Source organism: Eleutherodactylus coqui, chromosome 4, assembly GCF_035609145.1.
Source record: "Eleutherodactylus coqui strain aEleCoq1 chromosome 4, aEleCoq1.hap1, whole genome shotgun sequence".
NCBI classification, from domain to species: domain Eukaryota; kingdom Metazoa; phylum Chordata; class Amphibia; order Anura; family Eleutherodactylidae; genus Eleutherodactylus; species Eleutherodactylus coqui.
Window position 1 is genome coordinate 86,790,883 of NC_089840.1, and position 15,444 is coordinate 86,806,326.

The 15,444-nt window shown below is 44.5% G+C and overlaps 1 protein-coding gene across 2 annotated transcripts in view; it reads right to left on the reverse strand.

Moving 5' to 3' along the window:
- The window catches only part of RNF43 (ring finger protein 43), a 65,514-nt gene that overhangs the window by 7,032 nt on the left and 43,038 nt on the right, over positions 1 to 15,444 (reverse strand). For both annotated transcript variants that reach the window (XM_066599822.1, XM_066599821.1), the window contains exons 2-6: positions 7,333 to 7,455; positions 2,653 to 2,727; positions 1,275 to 1,406; positions 1,062 to 1,163; positions 149 to 325 (exon numbers count right to left, since the gene is read on the reverse strand). In XM_066599822.1, coding sequence (XP_066455919.1) covers positions 149 to 325; positions 1,062 to 1,163; positions 1,275 to 1,406; positions 2,653 to 2,727; positions 7,333 to 7,455 — 609 coding nt within the window. The remainder of the gene's footprint in view (positions 1 to 148; positions 326 to 1,061; positions 1,164 to 1,274; positions 1,407 to 2,652; positions 2,728 to 7,332; positions 7,456 to 15,444) is intronic.

Consider the following 15,444-nt stretch of genomic DNA (forward strand, 5'->3'; position numbering starts at 1 on the left):
ACTAATACTTTCCAGGCTATTACCACCCATTTCATTTAGAGGCATGCAGCCATAGAGAAAAACACAAATTTTGCTGCCTTCCAAAACATGCAGTACGTGTATGACATCATGTTTCCCTTCCAAACCCGTCGGCTCCATAAATAATTACCTGTCCATCTGAAAACTCGTCCAGACATATGGTACACACAGGTATGGAGCTGCTGGTACTGGCAGTTTCCACTTGACAAGCACTTGAACCTCTACGATGATCCCTTCCTACCCGAGACTGGAATTTTCTTGTGCCAAGGCGACTTATGGCCAGAACAGTGTCTTGCTGCGCAGAATCCTGAGAAAATCCACAGACGCAGAGATAGGAACATAAATACATAGTAAAAGCGATTGCCTACCTTCTGACCTTGTAATATCGCATCCCTAAATTATACTAAAGAGCAAGGTCTTTAAAGGAAACCTGTCACAGGGAGCCAGGGGATGTATTTTTTATACATTCCCGATATCGCGCGGTCGCCCAGTGAAGTACGTGCACCACGCAAAAGTCTGACTTTTTACAGACATTTGTGTGCATGCTTTTCCATACAAGGCAGAGCGCGCATGGCAAACTAAAAAGAGTCAAGATTTTCAAATGGCGGGTGACAGCATGAGACCGGGAGAGTCACCTGCAAACAGAACCCTAACTTAGTTTATGGTGCTGTTCGCAGGTGAAAGGTTCCCTTTAAAGAATCCTTACTTTTTCCTAAAGTCAAGGGCTATCACAGAACAAGAAAAATCAACCCCGGTCCTTCTTTAAAAGGACTACAGTGAACAGAGGAGAGGATAAAAAAAAAAGTATAGTAGACTATTTCAAGCTGCACAAAAATGAACATAGTACTTAATCCTGATAGCAGGTGAGTAAAATGGAGCAGGGAATGTAGGAAAGCTTTTTTTTTTTTTTGCAAAAGTGCACAATCACATTTTGTGTGCAAAATGGAAATATATTAGCTAGTGTTTGTACAAGTAGGTTATACAGTATCTTTCTCCTTCAGATATATTAAAGGTCCAATAATTGTATATAACAGATATATTACCTGTGCTGGAGTTGGCTTACAACGAAGCCGGATGACAGAGTATATGACAATGATGGACACTGTTCCAACCACTGTGCCCAGAATCCAGATGTCATGGACAATCTGCAAGAATGGAAATAATTTGTGAGTCTTGGGCCTCCTTCTGCAACTGCAAGAAACAAGTCCAACCTCACCTGCCACCCTCATATCAATACATTAATCGCACAGCCTCACCAGCTTGAGTGGCTCCTGAACCTCAATCTTCACAATAGCCTCAGTGTTGTTGTGCACAAGGGTCATCAATCGTTCTGCATCATGGCCTCGTACTAGTACCACAGGTGTGTTTAGCTCAGCTGCTTGTTGTAACTAAGACATAAGAAAACCACTACTGTAAGACATCGCCATATGCAACATTCTATCGATGAAGCAGCATTTATCAGTAACTGTGTAGTATGCTCTTTAAAAGTAGAGTAGACAGCAATAATCATTAGTGAAGTAGCAATATGGAAAATGAACATCTGCATGAGTTGCCGGATGAGGATTCTTGATGCGGGTTGTATGCTAACGCATTTTGGCCACAATATGAAGTAATACCTCATAGTTATTTCTGCAGGACACATTCTGGTCTTATGGGGTAGCCTTGCTCTAATAGAATGTAAGCCAGCATGGTGCACTACATGTATCTGTGCAACTGGCACCCTCTGGAAGACTTATCTATGTACAAGTGTAATACCAAGCAGCCCCCCTTCCCCAATGAATGAAGGGTGTATGAGCAGTTCTTCATCAATATTTTGCACTTGTGTGACCTTCCTCGTACAGCATCCTGCCGGACGTTGGTGTTTTATTCTGCCCTTGAACCAGCAAGTATGGCCTTGCCTCCCAGTGATATAGGATGGAACAGATGTTTATAGAATGTTATGCGACTACCAACGAGTAATGGTGTCCTGCCATTTTTTACTTTATAGTTGACTGCTTGATGGCTTTACTCCTGGACTGGAGTGAGATCTACTTGCTGGCTTGTCAGAGGTTCGGGATACTGTTTAGAGATGAGCGAGTATACTCGATAAGGCAAACTACTCGAGCGAGTAGTGCCTTATTCGAGTACCTGCCTGCTCATCTCTAAAGATTCGGGTGCCGGCAGGGGGTGGTGGGGAGGAACGGAGGGGAGATCTCTCTCTCCCTCTCCCCCCTCCCCCGCTCCCCCCTGCTCACCGCCGCAACTCACCTGTCACCCGCGCCGACAGCTGAATCTATAGAGACGAGCAGGCAGGTACTCGAATAAGGCACTACTCGCTCGAGTAGTTTGCCTTATCGAGTATGCTCGCTCATCTCTAATACTGTTCTGTCCTTCCTCCATACTTTATACTGCTGTTCAGTATATGGATAGCAGACATAATAGCAAACATTGACGTTAGAATGCAACTAAAACTCCGGTGGGATTACAGATGGTTATATCGTATAGATGACAAACATATACTGAGGGAACTGAGCGTTCATAAGGAAGGGGGATTAGATATCTGCCTTACAGGTAGTAGAGCTGAGAACTTTTAAATAGCCCACAGATACAAAAAGTTGGCATATAGCTTTCACAAAAGAGTATGGCTTGAATTACCTGAATTTCAGCTCCCTCATCATCACTAATATCGAAGATTATAGCTCGGGAACCCCTGTCCCCTGCAAGCCGAACCTGAAACAAGAGCCATGAGATTACCGGAGGGCAGATACCATAGGACAAAGGAAAACAAAGGGATTGGAGGAAGAGGAGGGTGCGGAGTCAGGATGGAGCGGCACACTTTTAGGTATCATATTCTAAAAGGAAATCTGTTAGGGAAACGTAACTAAGCCCGTACCATGTGCTATTATATTTCATCGCACAAATCCTTACACACATTATTGCTTTCACCAAGCACTCAACATCTAAGCACATTGAAGACACATTTTGTGAGCGGAGCCATTGTTCTTGAGCATGCAGGACATCGATCCTCGAGAAAACAGATCCATAGACTTCAAGTACGTCACTTGCTCCACGTGAATGAAATGGATAAATATTGGTTCAGCCAGCATTAAGTTGCCCATAGACATAAGGCTCAAGTTGATGGAAATGTACGATTTCAACTAAAATGATCGTTCGTTGGGTGAAATTTAGTAATAAGCGATAGTTTTAGCCGACCAATGATAGATTGTCATCATCTGAAAAGAAGAAAATGTTCAACAAGAACTGGAGGAAAGAGGTTTCCTTTTAATAAATGATCTTTTCTCGATGAACGACCGTCCTTTCAAAGAACATTCCCAGAAAGACTGTCCGTCCATTGCTGGGTGTCACTGAATGTTTATGGGCAGGCTGAACAACTTTAATATGGACTAAAATATGTGTCACTGTGTCTGCAAAGTGAACATTCACCAGACGATTGTTTGCAAATTGGTTGTTCAAACCATCAACCTACTTCTATCTAAAGGCCCTTTTACACGCAATAATTATCGCTCAAAATTTGTAAAAACGATGGCTTTAGATAGATAATCGTTGTGTGTAAATGCTACCATCCTGCACTTTTCGTTTGAACAATGATTTTTAGTTCAGCATAAAAACCATCATTCAGACCACACGCTGGGAGCAGGGGATAACATTGTTTTCTTTGTGCAACCCCTGGCAGAAAACAGCCAACAGGCTGTTATCTACATGGGAGCTAGAGATAGCATTGTATTCTCTTAGCAGCCTGTGGCTGAACAATAGAGCTAATTACAGAGCTCAGACCACCTGCTGAGTTCTGCAACAGCTCCCAGAGGCTCATTTGCACGCAAATGAAGCTGATAGAGTACTAATGGGCATTAGTGCCCATTAGTACTTTAAGCAAAACGATCGCTCAAAACGGTCATTCTCCTTATCTTTTGAACGAATTTTGAGCAATCATCTTTACCTGTAAATGGGGCTTTATGTGTATGGCAAGCTTAAGGCTTGGGAATTTTTTGCAATCTTTTTGTCCAGAACCTTGAGAGTCATGCGCAACACCATTCACTTCAATGAGAGTGTAGGGTTGCAGTGCTACAGAGCGATCTTGATTGAAGCCAAAGTAGCCGTGTAGTTCTGGTCTCATGCCTACTTTATTCAATGTGAAAAGAAGGTCTGGATAAAAACACTTGGTTGCTCTATCTGGCTCCTTCATTATGATGGACATTCAAGGGTCTACGTAAACTGAACATTTACTATTAACCCTTTCCAATCCACTGACTGACGTCTTCCTACATTCTGATTGAAGCTTGTACAGCTCCAATGTCAGAAGACATCCTCATAAAGGCGATCTCATCTGTCCACAGGCGATAGTCATAGCGTGATCCGTGGCGATAAACAAATTATCAATCGTCATTCAGTCGCTGGCAGTGGTTACAATGAATGATCATCCGGTTTTGCGCGATCCATTGATAAACTGTACAATAATCATAATCATTCCGTGTAAAAAAGTCCTAAATCTTTTTCACATCCCATTGGAAGATTTGAACAATCTAACTTTCCATGTGAGCGCAGAATAGCAGTAGGTACAGAGATGGCAGTAGCTAAGAGCCATCTGTTCTCCCCTACTACCCCTCTGCATTCCTCTGCTTCAGGTGCCCGGTCAGAGGTTGGTAGGCAGCTGCTCCATCAAAAGCAGGATGAGAAAGCACCCAGGGGGGCCGAGCCGCATGCACAGTCCTCATTACCCAGTACGCTCTGCTAATAATTAAGTTATTCCTCCATGTGGAATGATCAATGGCATTACATGCTAATGTTTCCTAAAAGGAGTGCTGCAAAATTTGCTTTCCATATTCAAACTAAATAGATTACAGCAGCTCTATGATTTGCAACTAATGGGGCTTACATTGTGGTCATATGCTAATGGAATGATAAAGCCCTCTCCCTAAGGGCAGCCTTACAAATCAGATAAATGCCAGCGTGTCCAATGGATAATCTAAGGCAGGCCTGCACAACATACGGCCCGCAGGCTACATGCAGAGGATTACTAGCAGCCAGCGGACTGCTGCATGACTGTGATCTCAAGAGGCTAGTCGCTCGCCTCTTCACATCACAGTCATGTCACGCTAGCTGCTGGCGGTGATGGTATGACATGACTGTGCAGGGTAAAGAACCTTTAGTCAATGGCAGTCATGTGACTAGCGCATGCTACGCAGCGTGGCCGGTCACATGTCTGTTATTCAAGTCAGGGAAGGTTCTATAGGCCCCGGGAGAGGCAGTGCGGCAGAATCTTTCGACCTACCGAGCCGTGTGTATATGCTGCAGTACTTGCCTTGCATGGTAAAAAGTTGTGCGATTCTGCTTGGGTGTTTTCTTAGTTTCCTAAGTATACTGTAAATATTTAGTTTTTAAAACATTTAGCTTAATCATTAAACTACGGAACAAAGTGAGCCGCTAAAAAACTATCTGCGGCCCCAAGAGGTTTACTGATTTCAATTTTGACCCCTACGTACTGCCAAGTTGTGCAGGCCTGATCTAAGGTGTATGGGGCAACTTGGCTGTCCCCTGGCATCTGGAAAAAGAGATTATAAGAACCGGACATGGTGGATTTCAACACTGCTGAACTTTTGTTCCTCCGAGATATGAGCATTGTCTGGTTGCAACTTGTTCCTCTCTGGTAAACATGCATGATCAGCCAATTCAAACATTCGTGCTTATGGGTAAGAGTGGCTTTACACGGGACAACTATCGTCAGAACTATCGCTCAATCACGTGAATGTAAGCGACACTTGTTCCGTGTAAACACGGTCACCAACAGGGCAACGAGCGATAATTTGTTCATTAGTCGCTTTGTTTTAGATCACCTAAAAATAGTCGCTGGTTGATTAATTATCATCTGGTGTAAACAGGCAATGGTTTGTCCTTCAGCAATTAGCCAATAAACTTTGCAGGGAGGAGTGAGCTTCAGTGACCATGAACAATCACTCTCTGTAAAAGCACACTGACGACCTGCCGTAGAGATCATTTCCAGCAATTATTTGAACTATAGTTGTATCATGTGAACCCAACCTAACTCAGGGGAGCTAGCTGTTAAGTGGGTAAGCAATCTTAGATGTACCAGCAATTATAGTACCAGTGTTTCTGGTGGTGTAATGCGCCACACAGCTCTGCTACATGCACGTCACACACACACACAGCTCTGCTACATGCATGTCACACACACACAGCTCTGCTACGTTGTTTTTGCATATGAGCTGCGTGTGATTTTGGAACTTCAGCAGCTCGCTGAGGGGACATATTCGCTCGTAGCTTACGTATATCAGCTGCACAAGATTTACAAACTTCAGCTTGTGGCTGAGGTGAAATCGTAGCTTGTCACTGTGTCATGTTAGCTACATTAGTTTCATGGCAGTGTTGAACTGTCTGTGGTGACATATTTGCACGACAGCGACGGTTTGTTACAACACTGGACAACGGCTAACGATTAGCTGAAGGCTGGACTGGTGTTGGCGGAATTAGCACTTGAGATGACATGATATCATGTTCAGGAGATGTGAGGCTAGTGATGAAGGACTATGCTTCAATGTTGTTGGTCAATATGTACCGCCAGCTATGTATGTGGACATTTGTGAGGTGTCATTTATTGGAGTCTTCACACAGGTGTGCAGCTGTCTCACAACCAGCTACAAACTGCCAGCCTGAGTACTGCTGTATCAATAGCAACTGAGGCCACAGGGGTTCGTGGGGGATGTAGTCCACCCATAATCCCTCATTCAGCTCACAGACCATGTGACTGATCACATGACGGTGACATCATCGCAGGTCCTGTCAGCACATGTGTAAATTTGTGAGGTATGCAGCAGTCTCACAACTAGGTACAAATTTCGAGACTGAGTACTGCTGTATCCATAGCAACTGAGGCCGCAGGGGTTTGTGGGGTGTGTAGTCCACCCATAATCCCTCATTCAGTGCACAAGGAGGATAAAGGACTTGTGATGATGTCACAGCCATGTGATTAGAAGGCGGACCTAAGAGTTGGTAACCGATTACATGATGGTGACATCATCACAGGTGCTGTAAGGCTCTGCATGTAACTCACACACCACACACAGACTGACGGAGAAGTGGTCGTTAACACTTTGATGTCCACCCCAAGAATTGTTTTTGGGACCCATAAAGGGCAGAGGAAGAATTATTCATTTACTTGCCAGCCATTCACACAAGTGTTCTGTATGGGCAGGATAAGTTGCAACAATTCATAGATAACCACATGTCTTGGTAGCTGCCTAACACTCACACCTACTCAGCATTCACCCATATATACTGTCATATAAGGCACTACTTTACCTTGTTTGTTAGGGTTAGGCATGGTTGCGGGGAACGTTCCGGGCTCTCCAGTTTCACAATGGAAATGAATCCAGGTTTTGGCGGGTCATCATCACTGGCATTGCAAAGAGACAGTGGGTGAAACTAAAGAGAGAAAAAGAAAAGAATATGATGATTTACTAGAATACGTGAATTACAACAAAACTGCATCAGATAATGAAAGGCAAATTTTGTGGAAATAAAAGTCCCTGAGCCTCCTGAGAACATGGACCACGGGTGAGAACAACAATTCTGTATGCAGTACGGCCACTTATGGCTAGTATAAGACTATTTATAAGACTTATGGCTAGTATAAGACTCCTCAGAACATGGACCACGGGTGAGAACAACAATTCTGCATTCTCTTCATTGCAGGCCCAGTGCGACCACTTATGGCTAGAGCTATATATTTATAAGTGCCTAAAGTTCTACCGGTCAACTTTAAAGCAACATTCAGGTGTCTGGGCAAAATTCTGTCCCAGGACCAGAGGAGGTACATTACCTGCTGTTGTTGTTCCGATCCGCCAGTTCCTTGCCCCGTTTTTGTCTGTTCAAGATGGCTGCAATAATTTGCTACCTAATACACACTGTGCGCTGCTTTCTGATTGGCCAGTGTGAATCATGAGACCAACTCGGGCCAATCAGAGCGCAGGTATAGTGGATCAGTAACACTACCAAAGCAGTGTGGGGATTAGGCAGTCTGAAGACTGTGTCAACCATCTTGGACAACTGAAAAAGGGACCTGGAACTAGTGGATTAGGGGGACGGCGGAGAAGAACAACTGCAGGTAATATAACCCTCCTTCCCCTTCGGACCTGGTACAAAATGTTGTCCCTAAACCGGAGAGTTGCTGTAACTCTTGCCATAGAAAGGTTTAAAGTCATACTTTTGAACACTGCTCTCAGTGTTTACTAGCAAGGGGTCAAATGGCACCTATGGGCAATGCCTTTGCTTTCGTTGGCATAATTCTGTGTATCTGATCAATAGTTTTAGAAAAATCGTGGTCTCGTAATGTTGAGCGATATCCGTACAGCCTGCGAGCTGCAAGGAAAAAAAAGTGACAGTGAAATGAGATAGGTGGGCAAACAAGGAGAGAGTGCAAGGTGAATGTTTGCAGATAGATGAAGAATATCAAGTATCTAGGTTAAGGGGCTCCATGGAGGAAATGAAGGGGAGAGAATGAGATAGGAATGTCCCCAGACGTTCTAGACATCAAGAACCTGCTTATGAGAATATAATAATTGTGCTCCTGGCTCCAGGCCTCACTCCGATCCAGCCACAAGGAATGTCGGCGTACTTAGAGCAGGGGAACAATATTTAGTCTGAAGATAGAAGGACACAGATACACAGATAAACATACCATCTTCCCAGCGGGCCCCGCAAAATAATTCTCTTTGTATATACACAGGCGTATCTACACAAGAACAGCCCTATTTTGTAATTCAAATTAGCCAAAGAATTAGGACAAGTTCCGATGTATGCCGCAAATATAAAAGTAAAAGGCAATGACTGACTTATCAAATATGGCTGTACCTGCGGCTTAAAGCGTACCTGTGTTGTTTCAGGTGACATTTGGGGTGCGTACATGAGAAGTAGCACCAGTTTTGATCTATATATGACTTGTGTCCTGCATTGTTCACCAGTGTTCCCCTGTGCAGGCTCACTCTCTAATTTTACGTTTTCAATGAGCTGGTTGGTGGAGGCTAGCACTTATGATGTCTTCTATACGCAGAGAAAAGATCCTGCGCTCTTATCGCTACCTCAGAGGCTGAAGCAGCATGGAGGACATTGTGCAGCAGTACTGAGAAGTGTAGCTGTGAGTGAAATAAAACACTTACTAGAGCCTTCAGCAGCGTCTTTCCCTCTCTGTAGCAGCTTCCTGCTCCTCTACATAGACTCCTATAAACAGCATATAACCTGACCCCTAAGTGAATCGCTCAGTCTTGAGATAGATTTTAGCAGTATTTCAGAGTGAATGATCGGTGCAGAAGGTGGGAGGAATAAGTGGCTCATAAGTGGAGAAAGAGGCCTTCATCTCTAATAAGATATATTAGAAAGTTTCTTGTATTCACTTGTACTTTTGATTCATACAAGGTTTGTTGAAACTAGAGTTCCTATTTAAAGGGATTCTGTCATCAGGTTCATCCATGGACAGCATAAATGTGGAACAGGTATACTCATTACCCTGCGTATATTTCATTCTGAAATGTTACAGGGTTTCAGAATAAACGCGCTTTGACTCGGAACAAAGCTTGGAGTCACAAAAATGGGCTGCGCCAGCCTCAGCATGCAGTGTGACAGCTCTCCCCATACACAATCGGGAGACAGCTGTCACTCTGAATGCTGCGAGTGGGAAGAAGCTGGCGCAGCCCGCTTCCGTGACTTGAAGCCCAGTTCTGAGTCAAACTTCAAAGTGTGTTTATTCTGAAACATTGCAATGTTTCAAAATAAAACAAACATAGGTAAAAGGTAAAGTCCTCTGGTGCAAGTACCGAGTCACGACGGACTCCTAGGGTGACGTCACATCGTAACGCTTTCTTGGCAGACTGTTTTTGCAGGGTGGTATATGCCTTCCCCAGTCATTTACCTGGATACTCATTTTACCGACCTCGGAATAATGGAAGGCTGAGTCAAGAAGATGTGGGTTATTAGGGACACACTCCAAGTCCTGGGGGGATGGCTCTGGAAAGCTTGCTTGCAGTCAGGGGATGTTCCAAGATGTAGAAGGAGGAGACAGCCAGAACCCCCATCTTTCCCCTTCGATAGAGTACAGGAGTGCCGACACTGCAATGCTGCAGAGGTTAAAGGCTATAGTTACTGCAAATCTAACGAGTGTCATCTGAACCTGACAATTTTGGCAGGACTATATGACCATCTAGAGCCTCATATGGCACAGAGCGTTAAGGCAGCAGAATGCAGTCCTAAGCTCTTGCTCACGACCTGAAGGTTGCGGATTCAATCCCCACTTGATTCAGGTAGCCGGCTCAAGGTTGACTCAGCCTTCTATTCCTCCCAGGTTGTTAAAATGAGTACCCAGCTTGCTGGGGGTAAAGGATGACTGGGAAAGGCAATGGCAAACCACCCTGCAAAAACAGTCTGCCAAGAAAAGGTCACGATGTGACGTCACCCTAGGAGTCGCTCACAACTCGGTGCTTGCACCAGGGGACTCTACCTTATATGACCATCTAATGTGTATGGGGGTGTCCCGAATTTTCCCTGATGGCAGATGTCGGGGGAAAGATTGAATTGTACAGTGCATGATCTTTTGTTTTAATGCTAGACAAACTGATATGAAGGGGTACACATTTGGCGTAGATGTGTATGGTGGACTCAGGAGGAATAGATATTGGCAGACAGACTCTATGATGCCACCGATGTGTATGACCACGTTTTATCACACCATCCACATTTCCACTGTGTCTGTACAGAAAAAGAAAAGACTGCACCTGAAAATTAGCTGTAAAAAGGAGAAAGTCTGCCAAAAACTTCATGTTAGCAAATTCAGGAAACAATTATTTTAAATTAAAAAGCAGTGACGTATCTGCTGAATGCGGAATAACCTCGAGGGCATCTGCTAACATTAGATGGCAAAACATACAGACTACAACAAGACTGGACTGAATTCTTCCTGTCTGACACGCAAGATCTATTACTAAAAAGAACAGTTACCGCTTATCTACATTAACACAACTATTTTCTTCATAGATCCCCCCCCCCCCCCCATTTTACACAGTAAGAAACAAGTTTGGGATTCTTGCCGTAAAAATATCAAAATGTCCCTGACGACCATATTATATGTATCCCATCACAGGAACAATCGTCCACTCGTATACAGTGTCTTCAGGGGGCTTTCTTCTAAAACTTTTCTTACATTCATGATTAATTTCTGAATTCTAGGATGCACTTGGACGGGTCGGATTCCGCATGCGGGAGCCCGCAGTGCAATCCGGCCCTGTGCCGAGCCAGCGACTGTTTTCTTTCTTCTTCATCTGTACTGCGGATAGACCTAGCGGCCAGTCGTCGGACATGAACAGTACCAATTTTGTTTAGTCCCGCGCCGTCGCTAGCCAGTGACGTGGAATCCGCGATCAGTCCAATGTCAATTACGGACGGGCTGCGGGTCAGATGGCTTCCATTGAGTTTAATGTAAGCCGTCCGTGCGGTCAGCACACAAAAATGGAGCATGCCATCGCTCACGGAAACTGCAATTCGTTTCCGCGAGTGCAGGAAGAAGTGAAATTCCATAGCATACTATGAATGGTATTTGATGTGGAACACCGATCGCAGATTACACAATGCTAATTCGTTCGTGTGCAATGAAAAAAGTTTAGATATTGCCTAACTGCAGAGCTACTATTGACTAGAGCCCATCAGCTCTCCAGTATGTGAACCCTAAGGCTGCCTGTCCACGGGCGATTATTCATTGCGTTATCCGTGATGATAATCTGGCCGCAGATTCTCCGCTCGCGGGATCTAAACTGCGGCATGCTGCAATTTGCCATGGTTCTCCGCGGTCAGCCTATCTGTCAGATAGGTTCACCGCAGAGAAATGACAGCACCCCCCCCCACCCCCCTTGCTGCCGATATTCCGCAACGGCCGTGGACAGGGGGCCTAACAAACAACTTCAACTCTTAGTTCCTTGACCCACCAAATAGGGAGGGGGGGGGGAACGGGACTTATAGTTGTCTAAAATTAGTTGCGGGGAACATCAGGAGCAATGCCAGAAAATAATTTATTGAAAAAGTAGTAGATATACGGAACAAACTTCCATCAGATGTGTTGGAAAATCAACAATAAGTGTATTCAAGTACGCCTGGGATAGAAGCATAGAAAATCGGTAGTAGAAAAACACCGCTGGTCCATCTAGTCTGCCCTTATTTTATTTTGTCTCTTAGGCCGCCTGCACACGGCAGGGCAGGTTTCCGCATTTTCATTTGTGCTGCAGATGGGTCGGACATTGGGAAGAACAGAATTTTTTTTTAAACTCCTGCTTTTCTCACATCATCGGTCTAGCAATGTAGCAATGTAATTGTGGAATGGGCGGATTGGACGGCTTCCATTTACTTCAATGGAAGCCGTCAGTGCGGAATCCACACAAAAATGGAGCATTCATGTGGCTTTTCCCCCACTTGTGAAAACCGCAATTGGTATCTGCAAGTGTGCAGGAAGAATCAATTTCTCATAGCATGCTATGGGCACTACTGGTTGCGGATCCGCAGTGCACATCTGCTGGGAGTTTGTTCCAAGCATCTACTACTCCGTAAAATAATATTTACCAACGTCGCCTCCGATTTTTCCCCCAACTAATCTCAGATTGTGCCCCCTTGTTCTAATGTTTAGTTTCCAAATAAATACCCGAACCTTATTTATTTATTCTTGTAGCATATTTAAAGGCCCATTTAGACACAACGATTATCTTTCTCATCCCCAGCTCGGAGCACTCAGCTGTATAACAGCCAGTTGCTCTGAGCAGAGAACAGCTGGATGCAGAAGACAAGCGGCCCCGCTCGGAGCACAAGGTGATCGCTCAACGTTTGAGCGATTACCTTGCGCTGTAAATACACACAATGATTTTTGCTTAAAAGTCGCTCAAAAGCCATCTTTTGAGCGATAATCGTTGTGTCTAAGTACACTAACATCGTGCAGTTTTCGTTATACCGTCGCTGCCTTATCAGGCATTCACAGCAGGATACAGCTGATACTATTGTTTCAGCTGTATCCCGCTCCCTGAACATAAGCGGGGTATGAAGAACACAGCTCTCCAGCTGTGTTCTTCATCCCCCGCTCGGAGCGCTCAGCTGTATAACAGCCAGTTGCTCCGAGCAGAGAACAGCTGGATGCAGAAGACAAGCGGCCCCGCTCAGAGCGCAAGGTGATCGTTCAACGTAAATACACACAATGATTTTTGCTCAAAAGACATCTTTTAAGCGATAATCGTTGTGTCTAAATGGGCCTTAACAGTTTTGATCATTCCCCCCCTTTCCCTTCTTTCCTCCAGGCTATACATGATAAATTCTTTAAACATAGCTCTGTCCTAAAAGAGAAGTAAAGAGGAAGCACTGGATGGACCATGTGCTCTTCTATGTTTCCGTATGGATCTAAACTTTAAGGACAAATAGTAATAATGTGGTTTAGCTCTTTAGTCGATACAATCTACCGTATATTAAATGAATGCAAGGCGTATTGTACAGAGATTGTAAATGGTGAAGTCAGAGGCCTCTGTGTGCGACGGGGCCGGCGGGGCTGAGATTCTGCAGTGACCTGCCTCTCTCTTTCCATCTTGTATTAACTGTCGGCCCCTTTAGTGCTGTTTGAACTCTTTGCAGAGCAGAGTTAACGATTGCAGGCAGTGTGTGTCTTGGCTGCAAGCCGAAATTCTTACACACCCGTGGCACATTCTCACAGAAGCCAACATGCTGATAAAAGGAGTAAGCAGGGGCAGCCGCAGAAGAGAGGCAGAGGGAGGATTCTTCACCCTGTAAACATGTGCTCGGCTTTTAAGATTTCCCTTCTACTAAACAAGGTATATAAGATATAATCATGTCAACACTACAACAAGAGTCGCCGGCCTATAAAATGTACATTAATAGAGGCTCAGACACTTCCTAATGAACCTTCCAAATAGTATAAAGCAGTAGTTAATGAATACACACAAGGCCTCACACATGAGATAGAAACAAAGCTTGGCAAGCACTACTAACTTTTAAACTGGCATTGCTGTGGCATCTGCAAAGCTTTTCTAGTGTAGGAAGAGGGCAGATAAGGGAGATGGAATAATACCTCCACAGCGCCACCTATTGGAAGGCAGCATTCCTTCACGTCAAAGTTAAGGCCCATTTAGACACATTGATTATCGCTCAAAAGCCGTCTTTATGCCGTTGTGCCTAACTGCACTGACATCGTGCAGTTTTCATTAACCAGCATGCTGAAAGAGAAAGATCAGCCTTATCAGGGATTCACAGCAGGATACAGCTGATACTATTGTTTTAGCTGTATCCTGCTCCCTGAACACAGCCGGGGTATGAAGAACACAGCAGTCCAGCTGTGTTCTGCATACTCCGCTCGGAGCGCTCAGCTGTATAACAGCCGGGCGCTCCGAACAGAGAACAGCTGGATGCAGAAGACAAGCGCTCCGCTTGTCTTCTGTATACCCCACTCGGAGTGCAAGGTGATCGCTCAACGTTTCAGTGATCACCTTGCGCTTAAAGGCAGACAATGATTATCGCTCAAAAGTCGCTCAAAAGACATCTTTTGAGCAATAGTCGTGTCTAAATGGGCCATTAGACTCTTTATACAAGCCTTGTAACAATGCATTAGAGGGCAGGGAATGCCTATGAATGTTGCATCGGTGCTGCTTCTAACGCAGTCCTTCATACAATAGGAGCAGAGTAGACTCTTCTCCCATAAACTTTGTCCTTTTCTGCCAAGTTAAAGGGATTGTCTTTATGCAGTCAACTCCAAAAGGCCGTCATATCCTCTCTCATCTGAAGCTGGATGTGTTCGCACTCAATGGATGCAGATCTCAGTATACTAGAAAAAACCAGGTGGGCAGTCTCCACTGCTGAGGGTCAATGGAACCTCACCCCAGTCATTGACACCGGCCGGTGACCATTTACCAGCATCAGGCACTGGAACTAATGGCACCAATTGTGCCAAAAAGTATGTGTGGGTGGAGCTAGAGAAGAAGAGGAAATGAAAGCAACTGCAATGGAATCAGTGAAGAGCCAGCTGTGAGGCCTCATTCACACGAGCGTTTTTACGTAAAACGTTGGCCGAAAATCGCAATCATGTGAAGCACTGGATTCCAATGCATTAACTTACATGGTCCATTTTTGGGTACGTTAAAGAAAAGAAAAAACGCATTGTCAAAACGGTGACCATTTTCGTTTGCCAATTTTTCATGCTGCATCAAAAAATAGGTCTTGACGAAAAACACTGGAGACTCCCATAGACTATGGAAGCTGGAAAAAAAGGGAGCCGGGTTACCTGCGTTCGACGCTTGGGAAAGAAGACAGCTGGCTCTATTTAAGCATTAAAGATCATTACGAAGATTTGTGCCGACCCACAGAATTAAAAAAAAATAAATAAAATAA